Here is a 19,472-nt window from a genome sequence, read left to right on the forward strand (position 1 = left end):
TTTTCTATGAGCAACAATTTAAAACTAGAAGTGTTTCATAGTGTCAATCGATACATTGGTATAAAAAAATAAATAAACACTCATCTTTTTTATCATTGTTCCTGGGTCCAATAGATATACTAGTGTTGAAAATGTATCCCTCTGATCTTATTTTCTTCAGCAGAAGGAATGAGACAGAAGTGGAGCATTTTTCCAGCTCGCGCAGATGTGCATTAGGTCACCCAGGCATTACCAGCCAACACTTATTTACACTCAAACATAAGATTTTTTGCTTGCTTGCTAGCCTCCCCAAATCCCAGAGGAACTTGAAACACTCAAATTCATTCCGCCCAACAGTTGCCACAGCAACACCCCAACAGTAACACAATCTGACGGTTGGAAAAGCTCAATCTGAACCTGACAGAGGAGAGAGCCGCTACCTCGAACGAATTCAACGTGCCCCACTTTCTTCCCAACCAATGTGTCAAATCCACCACTTTCTGTTTTGTCAAAACTTGTTGAATAATATTCTGCTGTTGCTTGTTTTTGTTAATCTAAGGTTTACATCACTCCAACTTGATTACAACAGCATACAACTATAAGATTTATTTAAAAAACAAAACACCCTTCCCTCAAAAGGAGCTGTTTTAAGGATATTTATGTGAAGAATAAGTACAAAGTTTTCCTCGCTGAGCAGGGTACCAGCTGTTACAGGAATATTGTATATGTGTGATGCCGCGGGAGTCCACAGTAACAAGCATACAAGTTGTGTAAATTAAGAGTGATATTCATGTTTAAGTTGAATTCTTATTATTTGCACAATACAACATCAATATAATAACATAAAAATATCAGGGAGAGATTGTGCAGTTGTTATAAGAAGACCCAGATAGGGTGAGGGCCACCGCTCCTTAAACGGTATTTCATTACCATAGCAGAAAAAAAACATAATCAGAGTACAGATAAAGTGGAGTTAAGTAGATAATTGGTGACAATATATCTCAATGGTCCTTCCATTCAGGGGCTCAACTACCTACTTTCTGAGGGCTATATAGACACAACAGACACCACCCTCACCTGACATTTATTTTTTCCTTTTTTTGTTCATATGCATAAATCTTATTTTCAGGCACCATTTTTTTTTTACAAACTTTTATTTTCAGTTGTATATACAGAAAAAAAGAGATAAACATAAAACAGCAGCAGCACCCAGGGATCAATACATTCGCTGGAGTGTTAGGTTTTCAAACGATATAAACACATATTTAAAAAAAAAAAAACATGACGGACTAACTGACCGGACTGACTGATCAACTGACGATTACAATTTAGTTCAGCTTGAAATGATGGACTGGAAACATTTTATAAAATGCTCACCTCTGCTACCGTCAATGAATAAACAACAACATGCCCCGAGCAAGTAATTCCCATCATGGCAAAAGCCACCCACAGCTTTACAATTGAAAGGCCATATTACCAATACCATCTGCTAAATTTGTCACCAGGAATAAATAAATAAAATAAAATACAAATGTTTTTTTCATGTTTAACAGCATATATATATAAGTCACAAAATTGTGGGTGTGTGTGTGTGTGTGTGCGTGTTTTTATTAGACTGGGGACAGTGGGGGATGAAGCGAACTTCTTTTACACTTTTCACAAGTTTTAACAGGGTATTTAAAGAAATCATACAATTCAGATTTGAGAAAAAGATCATTTCAGTGTGACTATGGAAAATTACAGCATTATAAGTGCTGTCAAGTGATTAATTTTTATTAACTAATTAATCACAAAAAAATCCACGATTAATCATGATTAATCAAATTTTTCAACTACCATTTTTTTGCAAAGCTTATAACAGATATTTCCTTGAATAATATCTTGGAATTGATGCAAAAATCACCAAATATAAAGTATATTTAATTCACAGACTGTTCTAATAGCTTTCTTGGATTCTTGAATACGACCTAAATGGAGACATCTTTACAGACATTTATTTTCGAAACATTTCTCAAAATTGCCCACAAGCGCCGCACTCCAGCAGTGTTGGTTTGCAAGGCCCAGTGGTAACTTAAACACAGTGTTTTGTTCTGAGACGTGCTAAAGACAGCTAATATGGCACAATATTTGCAAGTATGCAAATTATATTTTAAGTAAATCAAACTGAGTTCATTGAATTAAAATATTTAAGTTAAGTTAAGTTTTTGGGGATTAATCACCTGAGTTAATGCTTTAATTTTGACACCCCTAATATATATATATATATATATATGTATATATATATATATATATATACTCACATACATACGTACGCGCATGTGTGTGTGTTTTGTTCAGGGCTGTGGGGTGGGGTGAATAATGATAGTTTTCATCGTGCCTTTGTTCTTTTTTAGTATGTTGAGGGTTCCCGACACAGCTAAGCGTTTTTCCAGGCTGCCAATCATCTTATATGTCATCTTATTACTTATTATTGTCATTACTATTTAACAAGTTTATGATACAATTTACGATCAGTCTGGGTTTCAAGCCAAAGTTTGTCCCACTCAGTGCAGTAAATGTTGCCAGCTGTCCCGTGAGGATGATGTAATGAAGAAAGCTGCCTGAGAGAACAGATGAAAACAAATGAAGTACAGCTATATTCAAAATTGAATGTTATAAAGAAGGTTAATAAAGCATTTAATACATTATGCATCCTCCTAATGCTGAATAAGGCAAAGAAAAGAACGGCCAAAATATAAAATGCAAAAACCTCTATCCATCCAATTTCTTCCGTTACTTGTCCTCATTTTTTGGGAGAATGTGGAAGGATGCCATCCCATTTGGAAAATACTCGCCGGTAGAGAATATCGTGATGCTTTGACAGGTGGCAGTGTCGAGCTGCAATGGCACAATGACTTGAAGAAGCATGGTCATCTGAGGCTTCTTTATTTGATTATCAAATATTCAACTCGGCAAACCGTGTCCGTAATGGGGTCGGGGGCTGACAATTTTTATAAATACGGCCGGAGGGTCGAGGCTGGAACCGTACTGAGATTGCAGCCGGAGGGCGGGATGGCAAAAAAAGAGTCAGGTGCCCTGCTTTGAGAATTATGGCTTCCCAAAAACCTTTGTTTTATTAGTGCACAGTATGCCCCTGTGACACGTTTGTCCTTAGTCAAAAACTTTGCAGTGGGGCGGATTTAGACGATTAATTATTATTCCACAAACACGAGTTTATTCAGAAAACTGTTCAGACTATCAGGGCACATAGAACTGCGGAAAAGAAAATATTTGACTTAACCTTCAAATTTTTATTTATTTTATATTTTAAGTAATTTGCAGACTATTTTACACACAAACCAGTTTAGCTACATTTTTCAGTTGCGTGGTCATGTTGACATTTTTGGAATGAAGGCAAAAGCCATTTTACCCTGCAAGCATAAGAGTGTGTGCAAACTCCCCAGAGGAAGGCTGGAGCCCAGAATAAAATGCTGAGCCTCAAAACTGTGACACAAACATGCTAACCACTCATCCACAATGCTGCCTTCTGATTTGAAGGCTTGTAGAGATTTTGTTTTTGTCGTTTTCACACCATACTTTCAACCCTTTTCAAAAAAGTAATTATTAAAAATTACAAGACAGTATAAGAACATGTTTGCACTAAACTAAAATTAGACCAGCTCCAAATGAAAATTCCCTCTAAATTAATGAAGCATCTAAAAAATTCCAATGGATAGAGATCATAATGGAAGGAGAAGGTTTTTTGCATCCATTTAATCTTTTATACCTTTGATAATTGCAATCACATTCCAAGTAGTTGTGCAATTATATCTGCAACAAAGAAAAATAAAATTGATCAATTTGTTTGCAATTGAACACCCTTTCCATATTATAATTTGATCAAGTTGACCTGGACAGGACATGCTCCTCTCCAACTGCTTTATGGATTCCGCCGGCAACATGCGAATCTCATCCTTCAGTCGGCGTTGGCCGTCTAGAGTCAAGTGCCAAAAGCAGGACTTTCTTTTACCATCCCTGCACATCTGGTTGCAGGTTTTGCGGAAGCTGCTGTTGAAGCACAGGTTGTGTCGAATCGTGTTCTTCCAGCCGTCAGGAGCTGTCTGAAAGAAAGGGAAGTGTTCTCTGTAGAAGGACAAAACGAATATGGTCAGGCAGCAGTGTAATGTAATATATATTCAAAATTAAAGGGTGATATTGACTTAATTCCCATTGTGTATGTTCTGCTAACAATACATTTCCATACAGCAGGTAGGCCCGATGCGTCGTTTGCGAGCCGATAGCCGCCCGCGCGGGGGGTGCCGATCGATCGCATTGCATAAACTCACCCTCCCAGTTGATGCTATTGATGTAACTGTTTGTCAACAGCAGTGAATAAAAGTAGACTCCCTCCAAAGATCCTTTGTCAAATACATCTGTCGCATGCCTCACCGCACAGTTCCCGTTTCGTTTCGTCTATTCTAAATTGAAGAATAAAGTATGAAAAAGATTTGGGGACCCAGTAATTCCAACCAGAGAGAGAGGAGGATTTTTTTTGTTTCGCTGTGGGCTCCGTGGCAGGTGTCAAGGACTTGCTGCTGAGCGGGCAGGCCAGTGGACAAGGCGCTCGGGCACATGCAAGTTATTTAGCCGACGCTGCAGGTGGAGGAGCCGTTCAACCCCAACACCAGTGCGAGACCAAGGGCCCTCCCGATGGCGCGTATCAGAGACTAGGACGTCCTGCTAACCGGGACGTCACACCAGTTGGTCCGCTCAGGACACACGCTAGCCGGCTGAAGGGGAGAATATGGAGTAGATTTTATGTGCCATTGATAAAAACATTAAAAACAAGTAGCGTTGCAACATGACTGATGCTCACTGAAAGGAATGCGCAAGGCTCGCTATCAGCAGCTCCTGTCCCGACTCCCCCGATCCCATCTTATCAAAATTACACAGATTTGATGAGAGGCCAGGCCTGAAGACATCTCTGAACTCATTTCACCATAGTGGTACACCGTCTCATTCCATTCAGTGCAAGTCATCAGTAAAGTAGAGAGAAAATAAACGAGTTGTATTGGGCATTGTGCAAGGTAGAGCAAAATATATTGTGCCTATAAAGAATTCAAATGATATTTTTAAATAAATTAAAAAAGTAGTCAGATCAATTGGAAGTGTAAAATGACTAAATAGTCCGCATGGTGAAAAGGTGTGGGCACCCCTGCCATAGATATGTGCTCTTAGCATTATACGATGGAATTCAGACATTTGTAAAATCAGGGCCTACTTGTCGTTTAGGTTATAAAGACAGATGCTAAGAAGGCCAAGAACTCCAGGAGGCGGCACAACTCATATAGTGCGGAACAAATCACTTGGAATATTTCATCAACTGGAACAAATAGCATCAAATGCCAAACAATTACCAATTACTGTAATATGAAAAAGAATATTCCAAATAAGTCCCATTGACCAACTACGTCCCTCTGTTGCCACCTTTTGGCTGATTTCTATCTCTGACAGACTTGATAATTAAGGCTAATGAGTGTTTTTATTTTTATGTGTCGCTCGCAAAGGGTATCTTAAAATAATTTGTACTAACAAACAGTCAATGACGTCTACTTTATATTAGCCTAACGGCCAACATTATTTGTTTATAGCATTAACATCCGACAAGTTTTTTTTCCTGCTATTAACGCCATTTCCATTTATAGGCCAGGTTTTTAATATTAGTTTAATGTGGTAGTTATCACTGAAAACATGTTGCATGACATTGGTATTCGTCCTTCCCAAGGTTGCACCAGTTCTTGGTCTGATGTGGTGTACTTGGGATCACAAGCTATTCAAGGGACTCTCGAAAAGGTTCCGTTTACCACCTTTCCAGTGTTTTGGACATTGCAAATGGCCTGTTTACAGCATTCTTCATGGTGTCTTTTCAAGATACACATGCATACTACTATATAGTCATGATGATGTGGATAGGATGTTCTCCACAGGAAAGCAATCTATGATCATCCAGTACTTGCAAAGTCATGAGAGTTTCACTTACTGAACATAACTAAAAGCACCAACGACCTGGGTTTTAAAAAAAAAAAAAAAAAAAAAAAAAAAAAGAACAGATGACTGCAATGAAGGCACAGCAAATGTAGTCAAAGGATCTCATTGCAGTTATTGTCATTTTTTAAAAAGTTATTAAAAATTTGCAATTAAGTGTCAGTTGTGGTTGAAAACCATGACAAAAATCCTTGCATCTAGTACCTTCTATGTCGCATATGATAGTCATTTTCTGACCTGGTGAAGCTGTAAATCTGTTGAACTTTGAGGCTACCGTTGTGACTGCTTTTAAGTGCCAGCGCAATGAGGATGCAATAATTCACTGGTGGACGAGGCCAACATCCTGGCTTCAAGGTTTTGTTGTCCTGAAAAAAAAAAGACGCCAATTTAGGCTTATTGTGAGTACATTTTGGAATGTTCTTGGAGTATGCCATTGATACAAATAGTCTATGTCATGTGTTAGGGCGGTGTCTCCTCCTCACCCATACTTTTGGGGTTCTCCCCTTGCGCCTGCGGTACGTCTTCTGGCAAGAGGAGCCTTCATCCTTGGCGTCACCGATATAAAGGAAAAAATTGTTTGCATCAATTTAATTGATTCTGGTATGTAATCTCTTCAACTAATTCCTCAATGTGTAGGGCAGTCTAAAATGGGACACACCCGACAGTCCATGCACTTTAAACTCTGTGAAGCAATGCATGTCAATTGTGTTACACCATGTCTAGCATCTATATTGTACCACAACCATGTAGTCAGTAGATGAGGAAAGAACATGTGTTCTTCTGTCCTGGGTAGTGTGCCGTTTTGTGACTTGTGAACAGGGGGTCAAGGGATTTGGGGTTTCCTCTGCAACGTCTCGCAGATTCAGATGATCCGCTGCAGGTTCCCCATAGACGATCGGACAGGCAATGTTGGGATTGACAAGGAGCCACAGATTTGGCTTCACAAAGGTGTCTGACAAAAGAAAATGGGCAGGACATTTCATATAAGATTAACTTGGTAGTAGTGTTGTGAGTATAGACTAGCAGAGGTCACCAACCATTGTTAAATTGACAGCCAGTTCTTGAGTATTGATTAATCCAAAAGGGTACCAGTTGGATACCACATTTGTTCACACTCTCTTTACATGTTATTACTAATTAGTGATGTGAAAATAATTATTTTAATTTGTCACAATTATTAAATGCATGCAACACGAGTTCCATGAAGCCATCAGTCGCAATCCTACCGATAGATGGCCGAGTCTTCAACTGATGGTTTTCTGCTTGTTTATAAAATCTTTCCGTTTACAGTAACTTCCAATCACCGAAAGGGATGTTGCTCATTCCGAGGGTGCTAAACAAAAGTGACCAATTGTAGTTCTCACTCTGTTGGCGTCTTCTCACTGTTACCACCTTTTAAAATAAAAGTTACAAAATTATAGTGAATTACATAAATTAGTGCAGTCATTTAGTTCAGAACTTTACTACTAATAAGCAAAAAAGCAATTGAAAAAAAATTTTTGAAATTAGGTCATTTACAGTCTGTGAATACATCTTCAAATTACTACTACAACATTCCTAGTAAATCACAGTGTCGCATCACCAGTGACTAGTAAGTAGTGGAGTGTGTATCAAACTGGTAGCCCTACGGACACATCAGCAGCCAAGACATATTAGGTTGGTGAAACCTGCTTTAAAAAGGTGCCTACAAAAAATGTAGAACCGCAGAAATTAAATTTTACCGATTGAAAAGGGGAAAAAAAAGAAAATTAAAAGTTTCACCCACCTGATGTTTTGTCATACCAAATGAACTCATCTTTTCTTCTAGACGTTCTTGCCAAAGGCTTTTGCGCCACATATTGGTCACCAAGTTTATCATCTTGAAACCGAGCCATTTGAAAGAAAATATATATTTATATTTCTCACATTTATTGTAAGCTAAACATTGAAATCAATTAACACTGAATCCAATGATAAATTAAAGCAGAAGCCAAGCTTTTATCAAATCTGATCCAAATTTTAGGTTACATAAAAAATCCCACGTATTATGTTTGTTGTTCGTGTTGTGTATCGTGGGATTTGTTGTACATGTGTTGTCCTTTTCAACATTCAATAAGAGAATTAAAATACGACGTCGCTGATCAAAATTGTTGCTTAATAATTAATTTTAATAGTCAAAGAGTCATTTATTTATATAGGTTTCTCTTGAAACTGCATCATCTTGCCCTTCTCTCGCTGGCTGAATATGCCCGTCTAGGGGGCACACGCGTATCACTGCACTATTATTTTTAAACATCGCAGATATACTGCAACGGGCTGCAAAGGTGAAGCAAATTTGAATGTTTTATTTTATTAATTTGTACATGCCTTAAAGAAATCAAGCCGTAAATGAATTATGGTGATAGAAGAGCAGCAGCTGGCTGACATGCTGCAATTTGAGTGATTAGTAACTCGCAAAACGATCGTTTGTGTCAGCCCTAGCCGCAAAAGTACGTCAACACATGCACGTGCGCGCGCATAAACATACATTTATTGATTTAGCAAGTTTGTGGAGAGTTTAAACCAAAATTGAGTTTAAATATTCACCATAGCAAAACTGGTCAGTAGTTGTTAACAGTTTCAGCTCCTTGTCCATGTCCCAGTCAGTCAAACCTACCGAGCAGTGTAGGTCAAAGAGTTGGGCTTGGGTTTGAAGTTTTAACGTCATGTCAAGTCCTTGAAACGAAGGAGTCATTTTACTTTTGGCTTCTTTAGTCAGACAAACCTGCGGGTTAATGAATGGCAATGCAGCTGGAGCTCGTTGCACTTAATTAAAAGCACCAAAACAGTTTCACCTCCCGAAAAACCTTTAGCACCATTTGCCCTTCAGCTTTGTATTGAATGATTTTATAAAGATTTGGAGCACAGAACAAAAACGAAAGTTGCAAGAACAATCAAAACACATAAAAAAAAAAGGTGATGCTTGTTTGTTCATCAACGGACATCCATTTCTATTTTCTCTCTCTCTCTCTCTCTAGATATATATATATATATATATATATATATATATATATATATATATATAGTCTTGCAGGAACCAAACAGGCAGATGTGCTTACCTTCGAACCATGCCACCTGATGTCCACAAAAATCTTTTGTGGAACTTAAAGTTGACGTTTTTTTTCCCTAACTGTAAGGTGGCTTTTTGAAAGACTGAATTGAGCATTTTCCACATGGGGCGGAAGTTGTTGCCCACCCAACTAAAATCCTTCAAGATTAATCTTGTTTAATCAGGGACGGGTGCTTCAAAGTAATGATTTATAGGATAATAAAGACTAATTGCACGTGCTCTCCTACTACGAAGAGTGTGAGGGCTTATCAAATTATATTTGTCTTTGCGTTGGATCTTCAACGAGAGGAGCCACAAAGGTTTGCCGATAGCAATGAGTACTGTAAAAACTCTCCTTTGGATGTAATCGGATCATTCTCAGAGCAGGAGAGGATGTGAATTAGATCAAAAGGCTTATGTAGGAGATCAAGACAATGGCATGGTTCTTCAATCCTGTTCCTCGATCACTGTCATATCATTTCCATCACCAATCCAGCCTGACTCAGCGAGCACTCCTATTATCTTTTGCTTTAAGCACTATGAGACACAACAGACTGCTGTGCTACAGTTTTTATGTTCCTATCATAGACACCAATCAATACAAATTAAACACCAGCGTTACTTTTACCATCTGATAAAATGAGTGTTGAATATCATCCAGACAGAGTGCATAGAATCTTATTTATTTTTTTACTCACATTTACAACACACATCACAGGAAACATCATAATTGATATAATGTAATTTGTACAGTATGGAAAAAAAAAACATTTTTTTTTTTTTAAATATCTTTCTATAGTTATATACTTCATATACTTACGACATGTCATTCTAGAGAACATCACACAACAAGTCTGATGCATAATGGAAAGTTATTATGCATCTTATATGGAACAACACTGTTGGCCAACAAGAATTCTTTTTGTAAGGGCGGGGTGCACAGGAACTCATTCCTACATGTCCTTTCCCATAAGAAAAATATAGACAACTTGGGGTAGTGGAATGTTTTCTTTTGCCAGTTTGTAGGTTTCGTTTTACTGATTGCAGCGGTGATTAATCACAGCACATGCTACAAGATACCTTCAATTAATTCTCACCTTGGGCATCACAATTATCCCAGAAGAGTAGTGATTAGCTTTGCCTTCTAACTAAAGGACATCTTCACTATATGCATGTCATCAATTGTAATTCTGTTGGTTTTTAGGGCAACAGAGAAGTCCCTCTGAAGGCATTACAAGCAATTGTTTTTAAAGTGGGTCTGCTGACCTCTCACGACAAAAACAGTAGCTTTTATAGCCAACATTTGATTAATGGCTTTATGTGTAACACTACGTATAACACGAATAATATACAGTACAATGCATTCAAAGATTAGAACCAGGGCTTCACCAACGACCAATGAATGGGGACTAGTGTAAATGGCCATAACATGATTTCTTGAGGACCAATGCACGCCAAGAACCAAAAAAGGCTGTTTGATATGGTCGCGTCTAATGTTTTAACAGCAAGGTGGGAGTGGACAGATTGATCCAGACAATGAATGACATGGGCTGGACGAAAGCAAAATGTGGAAGGGAGCTTAAAAGATAGGAATGTAGTTGTCAATCTTGGCACGGTGCCGCTGGGCGATGCATTCGGCAATCCAGACAATGTTCCTGCACTCCTGCTCCTTCAGCTTGACGTAAGCATAGAAAACACTAAAATGGAACTGGTTAAGGAAAGCTAATTTGTTCAGCTTCACCTGCAGGAGGAGGAAGAAGAACAGGAAGATGCGTTAGTAAGGCGAAAGAGCAGAATATGACAGTCAGTTATGATGACTGAAAGAGTACAGTTCCCGTTGACATTCATTTCTCAAAGTGGAACTACTGATTGATACTTCACAACCTGTACAGAGCCCAGGCATATATTTTGCCTGAGAAAAGTCTCAAAGAAAACCGCAAAACACTTAAAGTGTTACAATATGTACGGTTCCCTCCAAAGGCTTTAAATGAAAAGGACATGATTCCTTTGTTTTTGTTGTATCCTGAAGACATTTGGGTTTAGCACCCAAAATGTTCAGAAGTCCAGCTTTTATTTGATAGTATTTACAGCTTGATGCTTTAAACAACTCAGGCCAGAGCACCTTTGGCTTGAAGCCACTCACTTTTCTACTTAGCAAAAGTTTTGGAACACACCTTAAATCAATTTCAATTCATTTAATATTTGGTGGTATAACCCCTACTTGCAATACCACGTTTGCAACCCATTGACTTGAATGGAATGTTGTGATATTCATTTGAAGTGATTTTCCAGGCCTTCTCTAAAGTTTCTAAACTCAGTCTCCCCCTCAAGAGGTAAAACGCATGTGTTAAGGTCTTGACTTGGCCAGTCTAAGACTTTCCACTTGTCCTCCCTGATAAATTCCTCTGTTGTGTTTTAGGTCTTTGACTTGTTGCATAATGAAGCTTCTACATATATATAGGGTTATAAAAATCAACTTGTACACACACAATGTTGAAAAAAGGAGTATGCTTAATAATAACATTTGATCATCGGCAAAGATATAATCAATTCAAAGCAAATGAGAAGCAAATGCTTTATCAGCAAGTGGTTACTCTTGGTTTTGTCACCTCATGCTCAAAGAAGCGATCCTCCAGTGTTTTGTCGCCTGGGTTGCTGCCAGCACCCTCAAACAGCAGCTTATACTCCTGGAAATACACACAATTGCATAATTGGAAACTCTCCAATAGAACATAGAATAAGGACGAAAACAGAGGGATTTAGAAAATTGTTGTTTACTTATCAATCACATTCCACACAGATTAAATGACTACATTCAACAAGTCTACTGTGACAAACAAAACTAGGGGTGAAACAAATTTCTGAGTGCCTCAATTTAAAAAAGGTAAGCATTCTTTTCTGCTTTGAGTACCCGCTTATCTACACGTGCCCTGTCAGGTAGAAGCAGTAAAGCCACAGGCAGCAACAATTGTTCAGGGATGTCCGATTACAGTTTTTTGTCTCTCGAGTCCGAGTCAGCCTTTGATTTTAAGGGTCTACTGGTACCAAGTACCGTTCTGATCAATCTGTCTTCTCACCAAAAGATACAAATGGTCTCAAATTAATATAGCAATATTCACACAGACATATACGCTGCGTGTGTATATGTTATTACATATTTTAAAATTTATATTAGCTAGCTCAATCAACCAAGTCAACACCAATTGCATTTTGTGACACTCAAAATACTGTCAACTAAATTTCTCGTAGTCTTTTTCTTTTTTAGCTCTAAATTTGACGTTCATCTCAGACATGTTTTATTTTAGGTCGTTGCTTTTTGTTGAACCTCTTCATGGGTTTTTAGAGCGTGAACTATAGTCATGAGATTCATACTAAAACAATATTAACATTAAGCACAATCAATATGCAGGACGCTTTATTAAAATGCATTTTCATTAGGTTGCTTAGCGCGTTTAGACATTTTGTTTCCCAGGGACAAAAATGGCATCAATTTGTGGAGTGTCTTATAGGTTTAGGAATTAACATGGAATGAGGGATTCCTCAACTTGAGTACATTTGATTTCTAATGATAAACAATACATTTACATCATTATTGTTTTGGTGAGTGCAAGCTAAAATGACGAGTCCACACAGCTACGCAGTTTGTGACATGTCGACAAACAGGCTTGCCTTGACCAACGGGTTTGCCCCTCCATAAATCAGATTTAAAATAGATTAATTATTGTTGTTTTTTTCCCCCAATCACATTAGATTCTTGGCATGAGTTGATGAGGAAATCATGTGCAGCGCCGTGGCTATAATTAGACTTTGGTGTGAGCCAAGAGAGCAACTATCAGAAATCTTAACACAGTAGTTTCATATTATTCGTCCACTTGTTGAACTTCCTGTCAATCACTTGGTCACTGTACTAGTTAACTAAGCCCACACTAGAGGGCCTAGCTTAGTGCCAAAGTGCCAATCGGAAGGCATTAAATGACACATTATTCTGCCATTTGTTTATTTATCAGTCAATCGCATAGCTGCGGCGTCTGCAAACCAATCTCACATCTGTACAATCGACTGGACATCATGTGATCCCTGTGTGTATGTTTACGCATGCCGACAGGATTGCAACGCGGATCGGCAGCAGTGATGGCACCACATAGGCTGGCGAGAGTCATCGGATTACTTATCAAGGCAGTTAAATCGACGAAAATGACTCTACAAATGTTGATGTCAACAGCCTGACACAGTTGCCTTTTGTACTGATTTTTTTTTTTTTTTTTACAAACCAGGCTTACACAAATGTGTTGTTTAAATCAGCAAAATCGCCAGCCTACTGTGGTCCTGACATCAATTTGTCTCATAGACCAAACTGTAGAACTTACAGGATAATAATCAGCCACAGCTTTGACCTGCTCGTAGTCATCAGCCCGGGCCAGCTGAGCAAGGCCTTCTGGGTAAAGCTTGCCGCAGTGGGGAAAAAGCTTAGCACGGTCCTCCTTGGAAAGCTCTGTGCCAAATGAGTTGATTGTGATGATGAAGGCTCTTCTATCAGCCTCAAACTGCAGGAAAGACAGAAAGGTTAGTGTAAAGTAAGGAGCAAAGTGCGGCCAGCAGATCACAACTGGACAGTCCACATTTTCTGACCGGACTGCACAGTCATTATGGAGTCCAAATAAAATGGAAAATATGCAATGCTTTTATTTTGAAAGTGATGTTTTCATTTTAATGTGCAGGTGTGTGGGCACTGCCAGCGAGCAAAGGCAACGTCTTGCGTCTTCAGTGTTGATGACTTACGGATACGGCTGTGCTATTTAGCGATGGCTAATGTCAGTTAATGGTTGGTGTTCATAATGTCAACAGATCTTAAAAAATAAATACAAATTCTATGCATGCTAATGTTATTTTCTAAATGTCGATTAAATAGTAATAATGTTAAAATAATTTTAAAGGCCGTTTGTAATGTGGTTTACAATTTTTCCCCAATTATGAAAACCGATACCATACATTCGAAAAAATATCGAAATTTATTGCTTTGAAGAAATACATTTAAGTCATATGGAACACAAATGAAGCAAAGAAAATCCATTTTAGTTTCTCACATGGCCTCTTTGGGAAATAAATTGTCAAGGCCTGGGTTCGTGGGGCTGCATGTATGTGTGCAGGAATTTGGAACTTTATTATTACACTTAACAATGGAATATTGGCCGATAGTCACAGTATGTGGCCTCAACTAACATTTTTAAAAACTATGTATACATATTAGACTGTTCCCAAATGCAGAAAATTCAAAAAACATTTAATTAGTAACAAAATAAGTGTTTGTTAAATGAAATGAATTCAACTGCCATTTATTTTCCTTACTCATAAAAGGGGGTGGTACCCCTGTCACTTGAGCTACACAAACTAGAATGATTTTGCAATGTAACACCCAAAGGTTTAGCCAGGAATTTGTGACCCCATTGAAACACCCCATCACTTCATTGCACAATAATAAAAATATTATTTGATATAGGCTGTTAAGCCAAAGAATTGGAAACAAAATGAAAGAATAACAATTATCACGGGTTCCTCTTGATGAGATGACAAGTCCAAGTATTTTCAATTTGATCTCCGAGATCAACTAGATGACATTGGGTTATGACATTTCTATGCATGTAAAAACAAGTTCAAGCCCACTTGAAAAGAGCCCACATTTTGATTCATTTGAATACAACATGAAGAGTATTGTATTTTACCAAGCAATGCCACGTTATGGATTGCGCAAGCTTAAAATGACCTGTTATTTCATTTTCTTTCAGTTTAGTGTATTGTTTTTATCATATCTGACCTGACACAAGGGATGGTTTAATTTTGTTCAAATTATTAGGCGAAAGAGAGTTTTGCAGTCCCATTCAGGGGATTCATAGCCTCAACTTCCAAATGCATAAAAAAAAAATAATATTGCACATTCTTTTCAATTTAAAATCCAAGCTGATTCTCACCTCCAAGATGGGACACATTGTGTCAGCTGTAGTTCCTCCCAGGTTGGAACAAAACTTATAGAAGGCTTCGAGATAAGCCTGAGAAAATCAGTAGACAAACAGCAAATAAAATGATTGATAGGGTTAAAACCATTTAAATGAAAAATAGAGAACTGCAGCATTGAAAAAAATTGTGTCTCTATCAGGTAACACATAATAGTCTCAAACTTATAACATCAGAAGTTATCTGTAATAAAACTGCACCATTTGAAGTATGGAATATTTCCACAGTTCTTTGTTGTTTCTCCGACTGTCTTTGACTCCATATTCCCATTTGTTTGGTAAATGCTTAACCCAAGAAGACAGACCTGTTTGATGCTCATAAATACTTTTACCTTGTAGAGTGTATTACGAATGATTTCAATATTCATTTCATCCAAGTCTTGCTCAGATATACAATCCTGGAAAAATGCAGCTGAAAGCAAAGTAGGACAGAAAATTAGTTTTAGAATTTGCAAGCACCCTCCGTTCTGCAATAGGTAATAAGACAATTAAAGCCACTTTTCCATTGCACCATTGATTTTTTTTCTGTTTAGATGTGATAGCTTCTGTACATTTCATGGGCTGTAATTTACAACATTGTCACATCGTGCAACAGCGATTCATATTTTGAATTGCTGAAAGAACAGTAGCCGAGATCGCCACTCGAGGAAATTAATCATACATGCTGTGAGGGTGCACTGCGCAGTGAAAGCTTCAATTCAATTCAATTGAGACCTTCCCAATCACACAGACGCCTGTTGTAACAGAAAAGCAACAAAAGCTCGGCCAAGCAAGGCTGGTGCGGTGTGGTGTTGGGCTGTTCTGAAACCTGGAATGGAAAAGTGGCTTTGGTGTCTACTGACTGAGATGAAGAGGACAATTACCAAGGGGTGTGTCCACCAGAATGGCATTATACAGCTCAGCTGGAGTCTGGGCGATATTAACCGCCTCCATCTGCTCGAAGCTGCCCAGTGGGTGACACTTGGGCACCAGTTCAGAGATTGCCCGTTGGTGAAGGGTCCCGGTGATGAGCAGGATGACATTATCGATCATGTAACTGTACCTAGAGTCACCACCAGAGGGACAATAGGTAAGAGTAATGTTTCATTAACTTGTCTAATTGGTCAAAATACTGTTTAGAGTGGATGGTGTATACAGGAAATGCAAGGTGTAAAGTCATAGAACACAAGATCGATTTCCTCACGTAATGAAATCCATGAAGCTGGCCAGTGGCTCATATGACTGATTCCTCATGTGGCGAAACTCCACGACCATCTTCTCCTTCAACTTGTCATCAATGACGGACACGGTGAGAGGTGAAGCCTCGTTAGCCAGGAAGCTGCCATAGTCTGTGCTCTGCAGGTGAAGTTTCAGGTCTGCAAGGGACAGAAAAAAAAAATCGATGGACGGAGCCAGGTAGTGGATAAGCACGATTACAAAAAGAGACGACGGCGTAATAACTATTCAAAAAAAGGAAAACCATCAGTCAAACACTACAACGCAGATTTTGACTTTAATAACACAAGGCATTGGATGACATTTTGACAATTACATTTCGAAGAAGAAAACGAGTGTAAAAAAAAAGGCCGGTACGAAAGATGATCCCGAGAAAATTGTTCAGCTCAGACGCAATGAATACAAGACATGTCTAGCACAAACGTTGCCGCACCCAAGTACCATTATTTATACACAATCGAAACAAAAAGATGACATCCCTTTGATTTTTGCTAAGGTACGACGTCATAATTTTTCAGTAAATCTCCTACTGCAAGGACGCTAGCCCACATTCGATAGCACTGTAGTTCCCATTTTACGAATGACAAATAGCAAAGGAACAGGGTAAATAGATAGTCTCGCAATTAAATAAATGTGGATAATTCGTAACGTCATTTACTCATTAACGTCAATTTAAAAGGCTCGTGAGTCTAAAATGACACCTAGCATCTGTGCAGTTAGCTTGCACGGCTAGCCTAGATTTATCATCTGAAACTCACCTTCGAGGGTCTCACATTGGACAAGGTTTAAATAATCAGCCTGAGACAATATCCCGGCTTTAAATCCCCTCACCAGGCCCTCAAGATAGCCGTTATCGACGTTAAAATAAAGCTCAGAGAAAGGCATTTTTTCCCGATCGTTAGATCTTTCTCAGCAGCAGAAACGTCCGACTAGTTGCTTGGCATTAGCATTAGCATCAGCTGACCGAACCATGTGACCGTCACCTGATCAGTCATCATGTCTCTTCCGCCCTCTCCACTTGTTATGGGATTCATTTAAAAATGTACACTAGATGACGCTAAATCTTCATTTTGATAGTGTGACAGCGCCACATTTAGAACCAATTCCCTGAAGGCTTTACAAATAAAGTCACGATTAAGTGTCCTCAGATTAAAGGGACGCTTGATTTACGTTAACATGTGCACTTATATAATGGGTTTGCATGTAAAAATGAAATCACTATGAAATGCCTCCTCACCCAAAAGACTCTGTAGTGATTTCATTTTCTTTTTTTTGTGATGAGATTTACGACAAATTGGCATGTCCATTTTGGAGCTCACTTAGAAATTAAATGAAATATAAAACCAGAAATGTTTGCACCGTGTGGATAAAGTTATGAAAAAATAGCCAATGCATTTAGGCTTAAAAATATGTTTATGGCTACACACTGTACTTTTGAAATCTGTTTGTTGTCAATTTTTCAAGTTGTTGTAAAAATGGGTTTTGAAACAACAACATGCTTACAGCATTGCAATATTTCTATTCACCACAATTTCAAACTTCAGTACAGATTCTAGTAAGAATCATGGAAGTTGTCCGAACATAATTGGCACAGCCACACCATCTCCTTTCGGCATTTGCCACATGCGCTTGTGACAATCAATACAGCGCACAGTGGCCTGATTGTTCTTGCTCCAACAGTGAACCTGGCACGTTGCCCTTTTCTCTTCGCCAGGTGTGGGAGGTTGCCGGCAAAGTAACTGAAGCAAGTCCTTATTTGGCTTCTTGGCTCCCACGTGTGAATGGTCAAGCTCCACAATGGAGTTCATCCAGGAAACACAGCGATTCTTTATTGGAAAAAGTTGCTCATCAATGATGTACCTGCCTGGGTTGTAAGATGTGATGCAATTTACAACAAAACGCTGACAAACAGGGTCACTGATGGTGTAGTGGTACACTCGCCTGAGTTGTGTGCGGGCAGCGTTGGTTCAGTTCCCACTCAGTGACAGTGTCTAAGTCTGCCCTGTGACTGGCTGGCGACCAGTTCAGGGTGTAGTGTGCCTTTCGCCCATAGTCAGCTGGGATAGGCTCCAGCACCCTCCCGCGACCCTCTACAGGATAAGCGGTGTAGATAATGACATGACACATGCTGACAAACATCAGAGACTGCAACAAACTTGTCAGTCCCAGCTCGTTCATTGCGCGTGTCATCAAAACGCAAGAGGACAATGGCCATGAGTTAAACGAGTGACGTGCTGTGTCTCACATCCATGCTGATCAGTTCACTTCTAAGCATGTCAAGTGAGTCAAAACAGAGAAAACTCTGTAAACAACTCGACAATGTTCTTCTCAAGGAAGCAGTTGGCTCTCCATCCGTGATGTAATATTTGATTGGGCTGTGATGGACATGTGTTCCAATTTGTTCTACATGCCACACAGTGATATCTTTTGCCTTCTCTGTTGTGTCTCTAGTCGACCTCTCTCATCTGTATGGTGATGATATTTTTGAAATGTAAGCATTAAAAGGTGAAATATCCAAATGATATGAGTAACAAAAACCTCAACCATGGTTATAAATCTGAACAAAGATAACATCATATACACTATAGTAAATTTGGCAACGAAATTTTGTGCAGCTCAGAATACAAAAACACCCAAATTAATACTCGAAAAGAGAATAAAAAATGCTATTACGACGACAGAAAAAGGTCACAACAATTGAAAAAGCCACAACACAACGGAAGTCACCGAAACTCCCGCGGGATGGGGTATTCCGGTTTCCTCCCAAATCCCAAAGACATACATGGTAGGTTGATTGAACACTCTAAATTATCCATAAGTGTGATTGTGATTACGAATGGTCGTTCGTCCATGTGTGCCCTGCAATTGACTGGCAACCAGTTCAGGGTGTCCCCCGCCTACTGCCCGGAGACAGCTGGGATAGGCTCCAGCACGCCCACAACCCTCGTGAGGAGAAGCGGAACACAAAATGGATGGATTCCACATTCAGTAATGACAAAGATATGTGCAATAACACGTGCAACACAAATAGCTAAATGTGAATAGCTTTGCTCAATGCAACTGCACGACTCATAATCACAGTTTATCCTACAGTATTTCCTAAAAAGTTTGGCGGTGATTTGCCATGCGGTCCCTTTTGGATTCTATATACCACAGAGAAAACTGCAACATAATAAGGC

General features: G+C 38.9%; 2 protein-coding genes across 8 annotated transcripts; both read right to left on the reverse strand.

Annotated features, from left to right (window-relative positions):
* Positions 1–3,639: 3,639 nt before the first annotated feature.
* On the reverse strand, positions 3,640–8,758 carry foxr1 (forkhead box R1). Of its 6 annotated transcripts, none has more exons than XM_088296616.1 (7): positions 8,569–8,755; positions 7,769–7,861; positions 6,747–6,955; positions 6,492–6,548; positions 6,241–6,368; positions 3,869–4,101; positions 3,641–3,789 (listed from the first exon to the last, which is right to left on the reverse strand). In XM_088296616.1, the coding sequence occupies exons 1-7, from the start codon at positions 8,714–8,716 to the stop codon at positions 3,761–3,763; spliced, it is 897 nt and encodes a 298-aa protein (XP_088152742.1). In that variant the 5' UTR covers positions 8,717–8,755; the 3' UTR covers positions 3,641–3,760. The 6 variants fall into 6 exon arrangements, 5 of the variants coding, with proteins under 5 accessions (XP_088152743.1, XP_088152742.1, XP_088152741.1 ...); XM_088296615.1 differs by having other exon boundaries at positions 6,486–6,548; positions 8,569–8,754; XM_088296614.1 differs by having other exon boundaries at positions 6,741–6,955; positions 8,569–8,754.
* Positions 8,759–10,400: 1,642 nt separating this feature from the next.
* Positions 10,401–17,295, reverse strand: LOC148336799 (V-type proton ATPase subunit d 1). Of its 2 annotated transcripts, none has more exons than XM_088297237.1 (8): positions 17,052–17,294; positions 16,262–16,433; positions 15,942–16,120; positions 15,411–15,490; positions 15,037–15,114; positions 13,438–13,614; positions 11,680–11,757; positions 10,401–10,811 (listed from the first exon to the last, which is right to left on the reverse strand). In XM_088297237.1, the coding sequence occupies exons 1-8, from the start codon at positions 17,176–17,178 to the stop codon at positions 10,650–10,652; spliced, it is 1,053 nt and encodes a 350-aa protein (XP_088153363.1). In that variant the 5' UTR covers positions 17,179–17,294; the 3' UTR covers positions 10,401–10,649. The 2 variants fall into 2 exon arrangements, with proteins under 2 accessions (XP_088153363.1, XP_088153364.1); XM_088297238.1 differs by lacking the exon at positions 10,401–10,811 and adding an exon at positions 10,838–11,517 and having other exon boundaries at positions 17,052–17,295.
* Between the last annotated feature and the right edge of the window lie 2,177 nt (positions 17,296–19,472).

This window comes from Idiotropiscis lumnitzeri, chromosome 5 (assembly GCF_059441095.1).
Source record: "Idiotropiscis lumnitzeri isolate Australia: NSW breed Sydney's pygmy pipehorse chromosome 5, RoL_Ilum_1.0, whole genome shotgun sequence".
NCBI lineage: Eukaryota > Metazoa > Chordata > Actinopteri > Syngnathiformes > Syngnathidae > Idiotropiscis > Idiotropiscis lumnitzeri.